General features: G+C 39.2%; 1 protein-coding gene across 7 annotated transcripts in view; it reads left to right on the plus strand.

Moving 5' to 3' along the window:
* Window positions 1–11,595, plus strand: part of EML1 (EMAP like 1) — a 119,927-nt gene extending 108,332 nt beyond the window's left edge. For all 7 annotated transcript variants that reach the window (XM_048947817.1, XM_048947815.1, XM_048947816.1 and 4 more), the window contains 7 exons: window positions 1,859–1,926; window positions 3,385–3,473; window positions 3,928–4,025; window positions 4,154–4,241; window positions 4,441–4,536; window positions 9,680–9,810; window positions 10,059–11,595. In XM_048947817.1, the coding sequence (XP_048803774.1) occupies window positions 1,859–1,926; window positions 3,385–3,473; window positions 3,928–4,025; window positions 4,154–4,241; window positions 4,441–4,536; window positions 9,680–9,810; window positions 10,059–10,184 (696 nt within the window). In that variant the 3' untranslated portion in view covers window positions 10,185–11,595. The remainder of the gene's footprint in view (window positions 1–1,858; window positions 1,927–3,384; window positions 3,474–3,927; window positions 4,026–4,153; window positions 4,242–4,440; window positions 4,537–9,679; window positions 9,811–10,058) is intronic.
* The last annotated feature ends 8,125 nt before the right edge of the window (window positions 11,596–19,720 follow it).

Raw genomic sequence — 19,720 nt, forward strand, 5'->3', positions numbered from 1 at the left:
CTGTAGCCATTAACTTACAGATGAATCTCATATTGCTTTCTGTGCAATGTAATAAATAATTATTAGTTCACATGAGGTTTCAAAACTCTTAACTATGCAACTTTTTTCATGAGAAATTTGCTCATTATTCAGGCCCCTATAACATTTAAAGTTAAAGCTAGTACTGATAATAGTAAATACAGTATGTGTGTTAATGCAAGAAGATCAAAAGTCTTAACAGAGTGCTATTTGCTGTCTTTTGTGGTATCCTGTACCAATTGTATGCATTTGTTAAATCACTCTTGGGGATGCAGATAAAGGTGTTTATTCTGTCCAAACAAGGTCATATGTTCTAGGACCTGTATTTTTGTTGACGTGAAAAGCTGCTGAATTAAATTGATTGAAGAGTCCGAATCAAAAGTTCTGCTGCTCTCGAAATTAAGCAGCACTTTCATAGGTCAGTGCCTAGGTTATAAAGACAGTTTGGTGCAAAGAAATTAAAGAAATAATAGTAGTTTTCTTATTAAAATGGGAATCAGAAATACTAAGAGTTTGGCTTGAGTGGCAGACAGGTAATTATATTTTCTTACCTCCTGATCACTTTAGGATTTAAGATGTGATAATGTGATTTAGATTTAAAAATAAATTACCTTGCCTTAGTCCATAGGAATAGTGCAGGCTCATTAAATCATGAGACTTGCTAAAATCTCAATGTGTTTGCAAATCACATTATTACCAAAATGCCAAATGCAACATAAAATTATTACTAGCACCCTTAGATTATGAAAATCATTGATAAGTTAAACCAAATTGTCTAGGGCCCATTCTGGTAGGCTCCCTAGATGTAAAGGTATGGTTTTATGCATACAGCCTCTATAAAGCTTAAGGAATAATAATCAGTATTTCTGATATATTTGTTGTGACAGGAATGTTTTCTCAGGCCTGTAATCAGAAGAGAAGTGCAAAATTTGGCACTTTGCTCTCCTGTATTCTAAAGAGGAGAGCACTTACAAGTAATTATCTCATTACTTGAAGATGAGAATTTGAACGGATCTATTAGCCAGATAAGCAGCTGTTTCAGGAACAAAGCAGTCATCAGCTCAAAAAGGTCAAAGTTTCTACTGGCTTATCCATGGTGTCCTCTGAAAAACAGGACTGGAGTGCAGCTGATTATGGCTTCCCATGAGCTTTGATGAATATATAGCTGTAGTCTTGCAAATATAAAGCAATCTCCTAGAAAATTTTTACTGAAATGTTTAAGAATTGCTTTGCTCACCTTTATTTATTCTTTTGAGAAAGGCTGATGGCAACAGCAGTGGGTCCATTACATCGGAGTTGTTTTTTCTTCTCTAAGTGCATACTGTTTGAATCAGAAAAGAGTTATTTATCTATCTTGACAATAATCTCCTTTTTAGAATTGCATATAAAAATAAGAAACTCAGTTTGTATCCTAATCTGCAACTAATCTGTAAGAGATGCATACTTTTGAGTGATATTCTTACTTGTTCATTAAGGCATCAGGTAAACTGCAGCTTTGGTAATTAGTTCTTAGGTCAACTCTAATTTAACAAGTTTTTTTTTTTCTCTTACTTGTTTGTGATTTGTTGAGAAGTTGCCAATGCCAGTGTTGTTACTATGAAATCTTTTGACAAGTTACTTTTAGATTAGATAGTGAAGAAAGCAGTAGCCTTGTATAGAGAGAAAAATCTATTGGGTAATATTTCAGTCAGCTAAAAATGTATTTTTTTCTTCTCAAATTTCTACTTAAAGAAAAAATGAGAAAGAGAAGCTTACTCTGTTCCTGCAGAAGATAACTAATTTTATTCTTTGTTATTAGTTGGCCTGCTAAAAACAAATGTTTCCTTGTGCAACATTTTAGGATCCAGCGCAGTCTTCAGGTTTTCATCCTTCAGCAGCTGTCGTTGCAGTAGGGACGCTAACTGGAAGGTAAGATGTACAGATATATGCCTTGGGCACCAACAAACAGCACGATTTTTCCAGCTCACTGCATCCAAGTTCGTGTTCTTGACTTGCAGATGTGTGCCTGATATATGTTCATCCCCCACTGATTTGAATTGGATTTGAGATTTATTTGTGCTCTTTTAGTGATGAGAAATTCTAGTCTTGGAGTAGTGCTCTGTTTGCAGAGTATTGCATGAACATGGAATGAGGAAATGGTGTCTGTCCTGAGAGTGTGAGTCTCAGATCAGTGCCAGGAGGCAGATTCTGGCAGAACTGGCAGTCTGGGTCAGCATCAGATGGTGGATGGGAGGTGCTCTCATGGTACCAGTGACCTATGTGTTAAATCTGTGTCCATCACGGCAAAGGAGAGTTGAATGGAGGAGTCTGAGATAAGCAATTACATTTGCTGGTGTGTACAGAGAGCTTGTCTGAGGCTTAGAAGGCAGCATGAAGGAAATCCCTCAGAAAAGAAATGTTCATTTGAAGATTTAATAAGTGGTTTATTATTTCTGATGCACTAATGACAAAAAGCTTTAACAAAATTTCAGCAAATGTCTCGCTGTGCTAGACATAGTGTTAAAATGCATATGAAGAGGCTTCTTCTGCCTGAAGAGTGTAATCTGTAGACAAGACAGACAAAAAGCAGGGTGAAAAATAGTACCTCTGTTTTATACAAGGGATTGAGCCACTGGTCACATCCTGGATCTGTGGCAGACCCCTGGTTTAACTGGGATTGTCCAAGTCATAACAGAGTGCCTTTGCCATAATTTCAGCCTCTACTTTAATGTCACTTGAGGGCAGACTTTGCCATTAGTACTGAAAGCAGTTGTGCTTAAGTGAAAATATACAGAATGCTTATAGGCTGTGAGCCAAGAGTATTTGATTATTTGTCCCCAAAATTATGTTAGAAGCCTTGTGAGGATTCTTTACATTAGATTATCATCAGCACTATATTTTGTCATTAATGCTTTGATGCAAGTATTGAAATGCAATTTTTATATTTGTCCCTTGTACATAATACCAAAATTAAATTTTAATTAAAAGTAAAAAAAGCTGATCATCATGTCAAAAGAGAATGGTCTAGATCCTTTTGTTCTAGGAGTTGATGTACTCATCAATTGAATTGTTAATATAGCATAGAGGAGTCTTAAAGGAAAAGGGTCATTAAATATAATTTTTTTTCCTTTATTCTAATGAAGAGTATAACAATAAAATCTGTGGATTGCTATCTGGATCAATGTCAGATAGTTATTCTGGTTAAAAAACATTGGAAAGGAACTGTCCTGGTATAGTAATAATTAAGCAAAATGAGTAGGAGTTGCTGTTTTTCTTTCACTGGTGTGAAACTTAGGCTTTTTTGACAGAACAAAAGTTGGTTAACGTTGTAGTAAATTTAAATTTCTTATGGAATGGCTTATTAGTCTCTTTCTGTATTTACAACAGGTGGTTTGTGTTTGACACAGAAACAAAAGACTTGGTCACTGTACACACAGATGGAAACGAACAACTGTCAGTAATGCGTTACTCACCAGGTTCGAGAGCATTTATTTGCTGCTTTTTAATTCTTTGCATTTATTTATTTTAAGATTGTTTCCCACTTGAAATACTTCAATTGAAAATAAATATGCAGTGTAACACTGGCCCTGTATGGTTGATGTCTTACTCTCTGGAGCCCACTGCCTCCACTCTACTCACTGCATTTGTTCTGGCTTCACTGGGAAGGGGAAAACAAATGCAACTGAACTGTGCAGGTTGTTGCAATCAAGTTAACTCTAAGTGGGCTGTTGCTGTTTCCAGAAGTGTCATATATTTCTAATAGCAATATTTTCTATATGAACTTGCAGTGTTATAATAGCCTTGACACACACACACCAAACACTAAAAGTTTTCAAGACCATCCTTTTTCAAGATCACAGCCTTTACGTACAGTTCCTATAGTATAACTTTTCCTACTGGAATAATTACAGTTGTATGTTGTGTTTTTAGATGGGAATTTCCTGGCAATAGGTTCCCATGACAACTCTATTTATATATATGGTGTGAATGAAAATGGAAGAAAGTACACAAGAATTGGCAAATGTTCGGTAAGTAACCTTTCTTTTTCCTCCTGGTTCAGTGACAGCATAAGTATGTTTTGTAGCACTATTAGTGTGGTTGTCGTTATATCAAGAGAGAGATACTGTTCAGTTAATGCTGTATTTTTCTCTTGTAGGGTCATTCCAGCTTCATTACTCATTTGGATTGGTCTGTTAACTCACAATATCTTGTGTCTAATTCGGGGGACTATGAAATCCTGTATTGTAAGTAAAAATCATACTTAATCATTTTGTATACAGTTCATGCAGTCTAATTCAGATTTAAAATTTAAATGAAACATATAGCTGCCAAGATAGACCATATGTTTTAATTCATCTGCTGCAATCAAAATCTATCTGATTTGAAAATTAAGTGTTCATCATACCTTATTGTTTTTTTCTTTTTTTTTTTTTTTTTTTGTAGGGATCCCTTCTGCTTGTAAACAAGTAGTGAGTGTTGAAACAACAAGAGATATAGAATGGGCCACGTACACCTGTACTTTAGGATTCCATGTTTTTGGTAAGTATCTTTCCTCTCAGAAGCTTTTATCATTCTTGTTATTCACAAATATTGTGGATGCCAATTTTCTCTTGTGAAACATGACTATTCATACTTCAGGGGTAAATACAGAACTTCTGTTATGCCATTCTTTTTGCAATCTGTCGTTGTCTTTCAACCCAGAAAGGCCGTGATTTAATATTCTTGCTAGCTGCAAGTATAAATATTAAATTAAGACACAAGTGAGAGGAAAAGGAAGAAACTGCACTCTGCCCTTTCTGTCACACTAGTGCTGCCTTCTCATCTCTTTCAATTTCAGGTTCCATTTCTATTGAGTTGTCAGTCATTTATGTGGCCACTGGGCCAAATCTCATCAGACCGGTTTCCTTGTGCTGGTTACTTTGCAAACACAAAAGGGATGGCAGACCTATCATTATGTAGTTCAGTGTAATTTGATGCCAATTTGATGGAATATGCAACAATTAAATGACATGAAAGAAGTAAAAGTGTAATAAAATCATGGTGAATTGTTTCTAAGAGTTTTCTACTGCTTTTGAAGGAGCTGCGTCCTATTGTGTGCAGTATTTTTATTTATTTATTCCACAGTACGTGCAGAACTACACAGATCGTCATTAAAGCTGAATGCAAGAGCCATAGGAAGCCATAAAATATGTTCAAAGATGAGTCTGTTTTAGTATAAGCAGTAAGCAGAGAAGATTTTTGCCTTTGTTTCAGGCAGAATAAATGCACTGATGTGTTTGAAACCAGCCAGAAAGGACATGTTTTTACAGCCTAAAAGATGGGATGGCAGTAACAATATGCCAGGAAGAAACATTCAAATTTGGTAGTGTTTAACTGACAGGCACTGCTTGAGTATCACAACAACACAGCCTTAGTAAGAGGAGCAAGGCTGCATGTTAACATCATGCTTTTCTCACACGAGGGATGGAAGCCTTCATAAAACTGTTAATGTGTTCAAGTCCACAGTGCTTGGGGTTGGATTACATCTGACAGATAGTTACAAAGTCTTTGCATTAAATGTCAAAGATTCACGTGTGGGGAACCTATGGAAACACTGCAGACGTTTTTATTCTTAGCCTTCTATGCAGAACAGGTTTATTTTAAACTACGTATTGCTGTTAAAGCAACAAGTATGAGAAATAAGTAAGGGTAGATGTTAACATGAGTAATTATCACAATTATTATTTTATTAATGTAATAGAAGTTGTGAGGAAGTTAATCAATAAATAAAATTTTAAAGTGGAAGAGTGTAAATTATTCAAAAAGGGTATGTGATATAGAAGTAAAGAACCCAGTGCTGTATGTATTGATGATTCATAAATACAGTGTTAGGTTCAGACTGGAGAGGTACAAGGATAACTTAATAATTATAGGTGAAGAAAAAGAATTTTAGTGAGGACAAGGTTGCCCATCCTCACAGAGGCATAAATGATTTGAATTTTTCTAATATGTAGCAGAATCAGTCAAAGCACAGGAGCTGCTTTAAGCACAGGAACTGGATGTGAAATTTTAACAATTTCAGTGTCTTTGGGGAAAAGAATTGCAGTGCAGTGGCTACCCAGCAAGGTCTCCAAACTATTTTCATAGGGAAAATAGATGAGGAACTAGAGGGGAGTTTACTCCAGGCAGAATTCAATTGAGGTGGAATGAACTTACTGAGTGTGTGAACACATCCTGTATAGGAATTACTGGAATCAGGGAGGTTATACAGGATGGAAAATAAAGCAACAAAATGAAATTAATGGACTTCAGAGAGGCAAAATGCATTAATCCAAAGTTCTGTCTGGGAATATCTGAAGTTGGAAAACAGGAGTTGGGGAAGTGTAGTAATTTTTAACTAATCTGGTGATTGGAAACACTGCTAGAACAGAGGAAAGATAGAAATGGTTGCAAGACAGCAACTTGGTTAAACTGTTAAACTGGTTAAACCTAAAAGGAAGAGGAATACTGAGAGTAGAATCTGTTGGAGAATGAACCAAATATCCCGTACAGTTGTGGCATGTACAGTAATAATTGAAGGAACAGTATTGAGATGCTGCATGGAGAGGAGGAAGAGGAGAGTTGATACTGTGAAAGCTGAGGTGTGAAGACTTTTTTTTTTTCCTGTATGTGTCTTAACTAGAAGACCTATAACCTGGGGCTACCCCAGTTTAGTATCAGTAAGGCCTGTACTTTGGGTAGGGAGGAATTAATTTCAAATTTAGGTATTTTTCAAAGTATCAGACTGTGACAAACATTGTTATATCTCTAGAAACAACTGATAAAAATAATCTCAAGACCATCAGTATTTATTTTCAGGACCTTACCGAGAAGCAGTAAGATACTGGAAACATGGAAAAGGGTGGAATTAATATCTGTCAATTCATGTACTTCAGAGCCCATGTGGAGAGGATAAAGTGCAAAGTTAGTGGCTTTAAAAATAAACTGAAGAATCTTATAAATTATAAATTGGAAGCAAGTCTAGTAATGCTGAAAGTCACTCTGTCCTTCAGTACATTGTGGCCTCTGAGCAGCCAATATGAGCAGTTTTAAAATGTTTGCCAGGATTGCCCCACTGGCTGTAGAAGATGCAACCATGTCATCTAGGACAGGAGATATTTAGGATACTGGTAGTTCAGTAACTGCTGGCTGACTTGAAGTAGGGATATTTTCTCACTCAAGTAGAACCGTGTTAAAAATCACAGATAAACATGCGTAGCATTTGCAGTTCATCATAATCAAGGCTAAATGGAAAATGAACGTTGATCTGTTGAACACCTGTCTTCAGGTATGGAAACAAGACAGTCAGCCTAGAACTACTTGAAAATCAGCACCATGTAAGGAAATGCATTCAGTGTGGGATATTAGTGATACAAACACGTGCACAGGACAAAAGAAAAGGCTTCCTGATCTGTAGGCTCTTGCAAAGAGCACCTTGGGCTGCTGGGTACAGAACCAAAGGCCTTAGGTCATATTGCATGTTTGTTTTGTCTCTATTTTAGAAAAATCAGTTTTTGAGGATGAAGAACAGGAATAGAAGAAATGTTAGGGCTTTGAAAAACATCAAAGCATTGCAAGCAAAGCAGAGATGAGGCTGGCTGGTTGAAAAGTGTCTAGGAGGCTGTACCATGAATTTTATTTTAGACTCTGAATAGCATGGATGATAAGTGAATGTAATTTGTAGGTGGCACAAAGCTGCAGGATTAGTAAGCTGACAAACAGAAGAATGGTATGAAAAAATAAGGTAATTCTATGGGAGACATAAGGTTGTAAGCCTTGAACAGCAGAACCCAGTTGTACAAATAGAGAATAGAGGCTAACAGGCAAGAGAGCAGCTCTGTGCAGAAAGATCAGATTACTCTTGCATGTGAACTGAAAATGACTCAACACTATTATGCTGTTATTAAAAAAGGCAGATGCATTAGAGGGGCATGTAATGAAAAGGATGCCATGCAAAATGTGAAATAATTGTCCATTTATCAGCATCTGCTTCAGTAACAGCTGGAATACTGCTTCTGGCTTTTATGCATGGGACCAACAGATAACATAGCCCAAGTGCTGACAAACAAGAATAATTACACATCTATATATTGTTCTGTGAGAGGAGATGGAATGAATGAATTTACAAAAAGAGAAGAGCATGGCATCATTCTTCAAACGAGAGGATGGAAGTGGTCTCTTATCATTTCTGCAGAGGATGGGGGAGAAAAACTGGGCTAATTTTTCAGCAAATGTGATTAACTTATGCACTAAGAAAAACAGTGTGGCACTGAAGTCATTTTGAAAGAGCACAGCATTCCCAAAGTAAAACAAACAAAACTGATATAATTCTTTCCCTGTTTTGAAATAACAATTCTGTTCTTCAAACCACTTCTTTTGGGGGTTCTCAGCTTATCATCAAAACATCTTGAGAAAGCTCCTGTCTGCTTTTCAGCCTGTTTTCTCTCAAGGCAGTTATTTAAAACAGCTTTTCTGTGTCTCTTCATTCTACGTAGCATTCACCAGTAGCAGTTATTGCATTTCTTCTTTGTGCATTCCTTCTCTTTCTTCCCTGCCTTTTATTTTGGTATCCCTTATGTAGCAAAGAGATGTTCCCACACAGGTCAGAATAGTGAGTAACTGGCAGTCTGGCAAATCAATACCGTTTCATTGTATTTACAATAATGTGCAACTTCTTAAAGATCACTTGCATAAAGACATGATGAAATCACTTCCTCTTACTGCTTTTTTTTTTTTTTTTTTTTTTTTTTTTGCTTCTGTGGAGGGATGCAAAGATTACATTTGGGAAGAACTGCATGCAAATCCAAGCTAGTTTGTTTAGCTACTGTTCCACAGTAGGGATAGATTCCCATTCTGATGGGAAAGGGGTAAGGGAAAACTGAGTGTGCCTGCCCTGCCATGGGTGTCCTTAAGGAAAAGGGTAGGAAAAGCAGCAGGGAGCAGCAAATGCCTCATCCTGAAGCATAATGGCAGAGAAGGGAGAGCATGCACTCAAGTGGAATTTGAAAGTGTTAAAGATTTCTTCCTTGCATGGTGGTGTCCACAGTTGAATCTTAGAGCAACAGTTTTTGCAAGGGCAGCAAGGAGTAGAGTATGTGAGGAAGAGTTACTTATGTAAGTAACAGTATTTAAAGAAAAGCATTTACAATTTTAGAGCAGTCTGTTTCTTTTTGAGGGATTAATTATTAAATAACATTTAAAACCATATAATTTGTTGAACCATAAGTCAAGAAGTAAACAAATACACACAAAGTACATTGAGTCGTACGTGGATAGTTACTAAGGCTGCAGTAATGTGAAGAAATGTTTATCACTTCTGTTAATAAACAGAAGAGAAAACAAAAGCAGTGATGTGTTATTTGGTACATAAACATACCAAGATTCTTTTAGGCTCTGAGACATGTCTGTGATTCAGCACAGTTTCTTCCTTTTTTTTTTTTTTCCTTGTAGAGTAAATAGCACTTTGCTGACTGGAGAAATTGAAATATTTGTGTACTTGATTTCCTGTTGTTAGGACCTGCTCTTCTGCTGCTTCTGAAGGATGCATACTAACTCAGCTGCAGTTACTTCTATAGTTTTTTAAACAAGTAACAATATTTAAACAAAAACTTCAGCCACTTCTGTTTCCATTATAGAAGCACTTAATTAGTCCTCCATGTTTCAGGTGTGTGGCCTGAAGGTTCAGATGGAACAGATATCAATGCTGTTTGCCGTTCACATGGGAGGAAACTGCTGTCAACTGGGGATGATTTTGGCAAAGTGCATCTCTTCTCATATCCGTGTTCGCAGTTTAGGGTAAGGAATTTCAAAACAATTCACTTTTGTAACTTAGAGAAATGTATTAAGTGTTGTTTTCCTATTTACAAATGAAAAAGCATGGTTAAGTATCCTCCAAAGGAATTTACTTAAGTGTAACGTTAAATTTTAATTTAATATTGGAGTATTTTAAGAGTGATAGGAAGCTTTGGTTTCATTGTAGCTTGAATGTTATGATGGTGTGTTTTCAGGACGCTTTACATTCTCACTTCTGTGGTGTTTTCTAGGCTCCCAGCCATGTGTATGGTGGACACAGTAGTCATGTAACTAACGTAGACTTTCTCTGTGAAGATACCCATCTCATCTCCACAGGTGGAAAAGATACAAGTATTATGCAGTGGCGAGTCATCTAGAAGAAACATCTTTGTGAACGTGCACAGTTGAGTCGACCATGCACAGAACTTCTGTATAAACTGTATATTTAAAACTTAACAGTATGTTTGCAGTTTAGCCTGGTCACTGTGATTTTTGTTTAAAAAATTCTTACAAACCTCAGGAAAATTAAGCCCTGTGCTGGTTACTTTACTCAGTTTAGTGATTTTTTTCATTGTTGTCACACCTTAAGAATGATTGTTTTTCTTTTGTGTACAATATACAATGCAGTACAAGTTTAATATTGAAATGTGGCTTGACAGTTTGCAATGCAGCGGTATCAGCGGAATGTGACTATCTTAAATGTTATCTATAAACACTGCTAAAATGGTCACAAAAATGCCTTTCAAAAACTGTATATATGTGCTTACTTGTTTCACTATCTACACTTTGTACTGTATATCTACTTATTTAGAAAAATCTTTGGCAATGTCAAGGTACTGAATTGCTTCTGGTAGAGGATGAGGAGTCGATGCAAAAAGCATAAAGGAGATGCAAGCAGTAGTGTTCTGGATCTGCAAATGTGAATGCTGGCAAATGTACGTTCTCTTGGGAGTAGCACACTTTGAGTACCACCTGTGAAGAGTTATATTCCTTTTCAGAGGAGTGGAGCAGCAGGTATGATGAGCTGACTATCTCAGCAGGGTTTACAGATGGCCTTTGTGGTTCAGGTATTCCGGAGAAGTTTCAATTAAAAATCTTTTTACTTGTATATGACAAATTTCTTTTTGCAAACGAAACAAAAAGCTTGACCACATCCCCGTTATTGGTTGATATATTTAACTAATATGTATATTAATCAGCATGATGCTATATTGTACATGTATAAGATTTTAGCAGTTCATAACAAATGGTAAGGCAATCCAGCTTTACTTTTTTATGCTTATGGATATTGTATATTTGTATTTTAAGACCAAGTAGACCAAGTCTAAAGATATCTTTTTAAGTGTACCATAAACCTGCATAGGGTAAAGGAAGTCTTCAAACCTACATGAAATATTAATGTGTAACTTCTGGCCCCTGTGTTTTGTGCATGGATGGATATTTATAGTACGAAATAAGATTGTGTTTTGCAATGAAGTAATAGTGGAGGTGGTATAAAATGGTTAAGAAGGCCTTACCAATGGTGATTGTGACACAGATTGAAATGTATTGTTTACTTTGGGGAATGTATCTGAAGAATTTTAAGAGAGAGGAGTCTTCAGTGGACTCGAAAAAGATATTAAAATTTTGCTCGTAATGGACGCGTTAATTCTCTGGACTCTAAAGCACTGGTTGTTTAGAGTGATTTAAATGAAATGGAATCAATAAATTTTGAAGCTTTTTTTTTATTACATCTCCAACCTCCTACACTGAAAGTGCAGGACACCAATAAACATGTATTAAAATGAATTTTCAACTGTATTCTTACTGTGTAGTACAATATATTTGCTTAACATTAAATGCTAGAAGAGACAGGCTTTTATCTAATGATGTACACTTGTGAATTTAAGATTAGAGTAGTTTTTGGAAGTATTTGGGAATAAAATATGTGATATGTAATTTCATGCATTAGCACGTGTCTGAGAACATGAACTCCACACGTGGAGAGTGAAGCTCTGCTTCCACAGAAAGGGAGAAGTACACACTGCTTGCTTTCACCCATAGGCTTCCTTGGTTCTGCCTGCTAGTACATAACATTTCTCAGTGCTTGACTGAGAGGAGGGTCGTTCCACTGCACAGGGTGATGTTTGCAGCAAGGACTGCTGACACATCTGTGTTAGGAGCTTGTCCTCAGGTAAGACTGAAACCAAGATGTCAGTCGCTTCAGACAGATGATGTTTAGTGCTGTTGCTGAAGAGATTTTACTCCCAGCTTCTTATTCCCGTCCCATACAGTGCTACAGGAGTTAATGGAGATGTACATTAGGAGAATTACAGAACAGCAAATGTGTTTCCTCGGTGTCTCCTTGGGTTTAGCGATGTGGCTGTGTGAATGTTTGTACTAAGGCAGAGGAAGCTGCAATGTGAAGGAAATACATGGACAGAGTAGTAGTGGAACAGCTTCTTGCAGTGGCAACATCCATCTCCCACTGTTTGACATCTGTGAAATTAAGGCATATTTCTACTCTTCCTAATGTTAATCCAGTCCAGAGAAGCTGTAATATTCAAATGCCAGGTTTTGTGTAGATAGCTAGTTGATTGTCACCATACCTCGTGCTTATTAATTGTTTTGCTTTAGCACATGGACCCTTTCAAGTTCTTGCTTTTTTTTTGCTTTCAGAATAGTAGTTCCCTTGTTGTTGCAGCAGAGAAAACAAGAGCTGTCAGTTGAGTTGGCCGTTCCTTTATCATCTCCCTTCTCCTGTGCTCCTCTTTGGCTGTATTTGGGATCCCCTTCTTCACTTAAAGCTATTATTCCTTAAAAGAAATAACGGAGTTTATCCCTAGGGTTACTAATCAAAGGGGATTATCAACAGTCCCATCCCACATGAGTTCCTGCTGCTCCTCTGTTTCTAACTTTCACTGTTCAATCTCTCTTTGTTCCTCTATGAAAACAAGACAAATGTATTAGCAGAACTGGCAAATGATGAGTAACTTTTGGAGCCAAATATCCTTTTGAAGACTGTTGAAGTTATTTGCCTTTCATTATCCATGAAATTCTACACAATTTAACCATTGTTATGTATAATCTTCAGCTCTTCCCTGTTTTTCCACCCTTGTTCTTTGGTTCTTGTATTTATTTATCTCAGATATGTCCTTTTTTTTTTTTCCCCTCTAAAAATAGAAGGAGAGCAAAGAAAGGGTTTATTTTTCAACTTATTTCAATCTTCCAACAGCAGTTAGGACTCCTATACCTATGTTCCTTCATCTGATGCTGTTTCTGCAGCAGTTGCCTTTTCTTCGCCTTTCCATACAGCACAAGGATAGCTCTCCAACTTACAGGGATGGCTGGGCTTCACATCCTTCTATGCCTTTGAACTTGGCTGAAGCAGGTTTAACTTAAAAAAAAAAAAAAAAAAAAAAAAAAAAAAAAAGAGAGATTCATCCCCATTGCTGTCATCTATCAAGCATTCAGCTTGTCCCTTTCAGCTTTCTTAGGCTTCAGTTCCTGTCTCTCTTCCCCTCATTTCAGGCTCTTCTGTGACTTCAGCTCCCAGAGCACATCTACCCTAGTTAGACCTTGCCTTCACGTCTTGCTCTCCTTAACTGCTTACAAAGCCAGTGACCTCTGGTCATTTGGGGGCTGAATTCCTGGTTTCCTTCTGCATCCTTATTTATGCTGCTGCTTTGATTCTAGACTATCAGTATCTGTGACTTTGCATCTACTTTCAGCTCCTTCCTCCTCGCCCTCCTTCCATGATTCTATTGGTGTAAAACTGCCACATTTGCCCAAGATGAGGATCTTGTGTATCCCTGAGCATGAGGATTTTTTGAGTGATTACCTACTGGAGCTGAAGATAGCTATTTAACTCAGTCTTAAACTACTCAGAAAGCAGTACCTATGATTTCAGAAGACTTTCCTCCCTCTTGTATGTACTTAGAAGCCAAGCATAGAATCAATCTGCTATTTAGAATCACCTATTTTCAAGTAGAAGATTTTCATGGTTTTGTTTATCTCCTACGACTGTTTTCAGGTATTTATTTTATTCCTGAAGGGTGTACATTATAGCAAAACTGCAGCCTTGTTCTACTTAATTATATTTTTTACTGGAATTATTACCTGAATATTAATTATTACTAATATATTGATGGTAGTGCTGAGGTTTGACAAGTGGTTAAAATCCAGCAGGAGCTGATTTTCTGCAGAAGAGTTCTATAAAGTCAGTTGCTGTACTAAACAAACCAAACAAACAAGAAAAAAAGCACACAAAAAGATAAATGTAAGAAAAAACAACTTTTCAATGCTAGTGAACTAAAAAAAAAAAAGTATATTTCATATGCTGAATGCATGAAGAAAATACTTTTTTTTTTAAAAAAAAAAACTTTTAATTAATACAAAGTCAGATTTTCTATATGAAAAGCTTGGATTAAATTTGTTCTTCAAAAGAATTAAATTTAGAATATGTTCTTTCCCTTCAAAATGATTAAGGTGACAAGAGTTCATAAGGGAGACCAGAGATCCTGTCCCGCAAAGGCTGGCACTCCTCATTTCCTCAAGCTCTGCTCAGAGAAGCAGGAGCTGTTCTGTTTTCTCCTACATCCCTGGAACCAGCACTGTTGACAGATCACTTGATTGCATCCTCAAAATTTCTACAGATGGCATGGAAAATGTCACTTTAATTACTAGTGAAAAGAACAGGCTTGTGAGAAGCCTAAATAGCAATCTTTTCCTCCCATTACTGGCCTGGATTCCTTGCTGTGCTGAAGCAGCATCATCCTTTCCATACTGCTCACCTTGCAGAGGGCTGCCCTGCAGAAGAGATGCTCCAAGCCAGGTCCCTGCATAGCCCCAAAGGTGGGAGGTAAGAAACCAGATCCTGAGAGTGAGGACAACTGAAACAGGAAGGGTCTGTCTGCTTCTGGATGAATGTGATCGACTGCTGGATGAGTAAGAACGTTACTGGTTCATGTTCTTCATGAGAGGGATTTATGTTTCTCCTTAGTCATACAGTTTTGCTGCAAATACATTTTTCCTAATGGAACAGCTTTCTTAAAATATAGATTGTGATAATTTCCATTGAGGTATTGAGGGCAGCTTGGAGAAAACTGCCATCTAGCACTAAATTTGGTAGACCTGTTCTCATTTGCGAGAGCAACGGTTCATTTCTAAAAGCCTCCTGGGGGACCTTCGTCAGCCAGGATGTTTCACAGCACTTGGTCTCCTGCCAGCTGTGGAAGGCATAAGCATGTATCTCCTTTTGGCAGAGCATTGTGACACTCATTGGCACTGGAGGCCATGGGTCTTTCCTTAGGACCTTGTATTTTGTCTGTTTATGAAAGTCATATGTACTCCATAAAGATTGCTCCTTCCCACCAGCTCCACCATCCAACATTAGCAGGTTTGTTTTTACCACATTTTGGCTCTCTACAAATTACTTTAACTTAGACACTTCCATTCATTTATTGTGGACATATTTGCGCTCCAAGGTGCTGAGCTTACAACCATCAGAATGGCTCCCTGCTCTCTGGGTGCCTGTGCATGTGAATGGATTTTTGGCAGTAGCATCTAAGAAATAAACATCTGTGGAATTACCTAGAATAACATTTAGTCAGAGGAAAGGAGGCTCAGCTGTTCTTGGAGTCCAGTTATCAGCACTGCATGTGCTAAGTTTGCTCTAGATTCCAGACTAGAATCTAGAGAAGAGAAATCTAGACTAGAGAAATCTCCATCATGCTGTGCTGTTATCAGGGATAGGAAGCAAAAATTAACAATCTGGATCAGTTTTGCAGCCATGTTAGATGGTTTTGTCATTGCCCTTGTGCTTCTGTGACACGTTAAAGAGGGAAGTGCCTGCTGGAGGCAGCCTGAAGAGCCTGCAAAATCAATCACCTTGGCTGTTGGCTGCTCGTTCTGGATTCAGTTTCTCAAAAAGATAGATGTCAACATTGTAGGGCTCCTTTCTTCCTGCCCAGCTTCTCCTTTTCAGCAACTTCCACTGACATCATAATTCTGAATTTATGACATCAGTGTGCAACCACAGGAGAGGTGATTATGCCAGAGATTCAAAGTGCTTTGGCTGCATGACAGCACCTGAGGAGAACAGAAGCCGACAGCAGGTTGGTATAAGTTATAAGCCCTCCAGCATTTCCCATGTGCACGGCTCCCACTCAGCAGAGGTGTGGCCATACACAGGCAGCAGCCCGTAGCCCTGATCATTACTGACTTGGTGAGTGCAGCTAAGACCCTGCTTCAGGGTGAGGGCACCACTGCCTCTACCTTAAAAGCTGATGCCCAAACAATCTTGACCTTCCAAGAGTGGGATCAACGGGGTTTTAATGATGACAAAACAAAAAATGATACCGCTGCTTGCTAAGTTCAGCAAGGGTGCAGACAGTCCCTGTGCAGAACTACACTGTTCCCTAATGCAGAAGATGCCTTATCAAAACCCAGGCCTTGGAAATGCTCCAGCGGGTTTAAACCATGAGCTGAGCTCATATTTCTTCACAGTAGCTGAAGTAATTTGTTAAAAGGAAAGCTGGAAGTGTCAGGGTTGTTTATATGTTCTTTTCCTGCCCTTCTGCCCTCGCTGGTATGAAAGCACATCTCTGGAAATGCTGCTGGGGTGGCTGGATGCTGTTTTCTCAGAGCACCATGCGTACTGCGTGGTCTTGGGGAACATTCTGAATGGTTTAGCTTTTGCACCCTGGCTTCCTGCATGCGGGTGGGTCACTGGTGCCTTTGCTTTAAGCTCTGTGGAAAAGCTCTGAAGGAAGATGATGATTGGCCTCAAGCAGATAGATAACACCAGAGCAGAACCCCAGGGATCGTGCATAGCTGAGCTTCTACCAGCTTCCTGGAAGGCTGCAGCTTTCTTCTCGTTCCCTTTTAGTGATTGTAAACCACGCTCTCCTGAGGTTCAACTGGAAAAATAAAAGTGCTGGTGGGCTCTCCCCCTTTTCACAGAGATGTATGGGCCATGGGAGTGAGAGTACACCACGGCCCTGAGAGTACAATGGTCCCATCCTCTCCTTATCTCTCATTTTCACTTGAGGAAGCGTAACTAAAACATAAAATGGAAGCATAACATCAGTGCATTTATTCTTACCTAATCTGCTTTTTCTTATACTACTCCCCTTGTCTTCTTCCCACTCCTCACTCTTTCCTCATCTTGCCTTTTCAATCTTGTTTTCTTTTTCTCTCCTTTTCTCCTTCAAAAAATCCTCAACATTTGTATTCTCTCATTTTTCTTTAGGGTCCTGTTCCTTTTGCCTCCTGATAGACTCTTCTGCCATCTTGTCTCACTGTTCCAATCTTTCTACATCCTTTGTTTAAACTAAAGGGAGATTTAGATTGGATAGAAGATGTTCCTTTTTATAATAAGAGTAGAGAAACACTGGCACAGGTTGCTTTTAGAGGTGGTGGATGCTCCATCTCTGGAGACACCCAAGGTCAGGCTGGATGGGGCTCTGAGCACCGGATGGAGCTGTGGGTGTCCTTATTCACTGCAGAGTGTTGGACTGGATGGCCTTTAAAGATCCCTTCCAATTCTAATGATCCTGCAATTCTAGGTGGAAGAGAATTTGACAATTACACCCTCCTTCCCAGCAAGGCTGCCCAACTGAATGTTTTGGCAAAGTGTCACATTGCCATCTAGATAACAAGTTTTCAGAAATACATGCATACGGATGTCTCTAGGCATTGCTCATCTTCCTAGCACTGCTCCAGGTTTTCAGCTGGCATATTGAATTCCTCTGAATTGCGCAAGGATAAATCCTCTATGCTTAGGAAAGTCCTTCCCCACAAAGCATGTAAAAAAAAGCTGATGTGGAAACTTGTTTTCTCCGAAAAGAGCTCGGTATTTCTGTGCAGGAGCCTGTAGGAAAGCCTGAGGCTTTGGAGGAAAAGCTCTGAGCTGGATAAACTCAGTGAGAAAAAGGTCACCAGAAGGCTCCAGCTGCAGGAGAGCAGCTCCATGGCCTTGAGCTGCTGCTAGGCAGAGACGTGCTGAGGATTGTGCTCCAGGCAGTGAGGTTCTTAGGGAGGGCCTCCTCCTCCCCAGGTGAAGGCTCTGAGCTGACACGCAGCAGGCTCTGATCTGCTGGGGACAGATCCATTGGGGTGCTGCCAGGAGCTGGCAGGTCCTGAGGGATCAGAGAGTTGTTTGTGGCCCTGAAAGAGAATTTGCAATTAGGGGGAGCAGGAACGAGGCCACCAAGAGGCCAATATGCTCTGATGTGCCTAGGTGTCACCCTGGGGCAGAGAAGGGTTAATCAAGACTCCAGGCTGGGCTGATAGGCATTCTCATAGAGAGGAACAGGCTGAAATCTCTTTGAACGCATAGGTTTGTTATGGCAACGCAGCATAAGTCTGTCCCAGCAGAACGTGGTTAAATCATTTCCTCAGACAACAGGGAGAACCAGTGGGCAGGACAACCACCAGCCCAGGCATGCTGATACCAAAGCCTTATGGGTTCCAATATTGCATAGGTTCCTAACACTGCTCTTCTGTTTCTGTGCTGTTAGTAGATAGCAAGACTGGCATGTGTAACAGCACATCTCTTCTGCTTTTCTCTCGTTTCCTAATAGGAGAATAAATAAAATGGCTGATACGAAGGCTCGGCAGCCCCACATACTCTGCATTCCTGCAGCAGTTCCCACACCGTGCCTTGGGCAATTCAGGCTCCCACCCCTTTGCAAGAGCAGATCTTGCACAAGTTCACAGAGGTGTGCCCACGCATGGTGCCTCCTGGCAGCAGGGTCAGGCATGGCAGCGCTGAGCCATGTGCTGTATGACTATTACAAACCTGGCTTAAGAAATCATGGGGGGAAAAAAACCACAACAGATGATGAATGTGCCCACGTATGAATTCACTCTTCAATCGTGATATAAATTCTAGCACAACTATTGTGAAATTTTCTACTTTAATAAGCATCCTCCTTGCCTTCTGCTGACCCACATATGTCACATGAGATGGTCGGTGACCAAACTCCCAAAGATTAGGCAGAAGACAGTAATAAGAAAATAGGTTTCATTTTTGCATGAGCTTGCAACCTTCAGCAACCCCATCACACGGGCAGGTTTCTACAAGCCAACATCACTCAGTGCAAATTGCACATCAGATCTGTGGTCTGACAAACTTCTTAAGTTTTGCAAGCCAAGTATATTGTGTGTTTGGAAATTTAGGGTAATTGCCTGTAAGAGATGGCTGTTAGCCTTGGTTTCAAACATACGTGGCTCCTTAGGAATAGTGGCAGCTCTGCTTTTAGGATTGCCCACGAGCTCATGTCAATTGCTGGATGACTTGGGAAAGAGGTGCACAGGTGCAGTGTGGGATGGGGGGGCACAAGCTGATCTCTGTGCTAATCAGGCACAGAAGGTGGTTCCTCCCTGGCCATGCAGTAACTCTGTTCCTAATTAACTTCTGAACATCTTAATGGCCATTGGAAATAGCAGTTATTAGATATGCATTAGCTACCAAGGAACAAGCAAGCCCATGAATAAAAGGCACAGGCATTATTAGTACTGTGATTTCTGCTCCTGTCATCTGTTGTTGTTGTTATTGCTGTAGAGTATTTTCATTTGGTCCTGCAGCTGCAGCAGGGCTTGACAAGCCAGTGATCAAATAGGTTCCCAGGGCATCAAATCTACGGGCTTGATTTTTGCAGTACTTATTCTAGTGGCATAGGCTGCTGTCACAATGAAAATAAATGCTGTACTGGCCTGAATAAATAGAAACCTTATATTTCCACAGAAACAAAAATGCCAAGTACTTGCATGAAGAATTAACCCATCACATTGCCCCCTGCTTTGCTTCCCAGCCCGGTGCAGACTGCTTCTGTTCCTGACACAGAGGGGAGATTTATGTTAGATGTCTGGAAAAAATTCTCTACTCAGAGGCCCTGGCACTGCTGCCCAGAGAGCTGGTGGTGCCCCA

This window comes from Lagopus muta, chromosome 6 (assembly GCF_023343835.1).
Source record: "Lagopus muta isolate bLagMut1 chromosome 6, bLagMut1 primary, whole genome shotgun sequence".
NCBI classification, from domain to species: Eukaryota; Metazoa; Chordata; class Aves; order Galliformes; family Phasianidae; genus Lagopus; species Lagopus muta.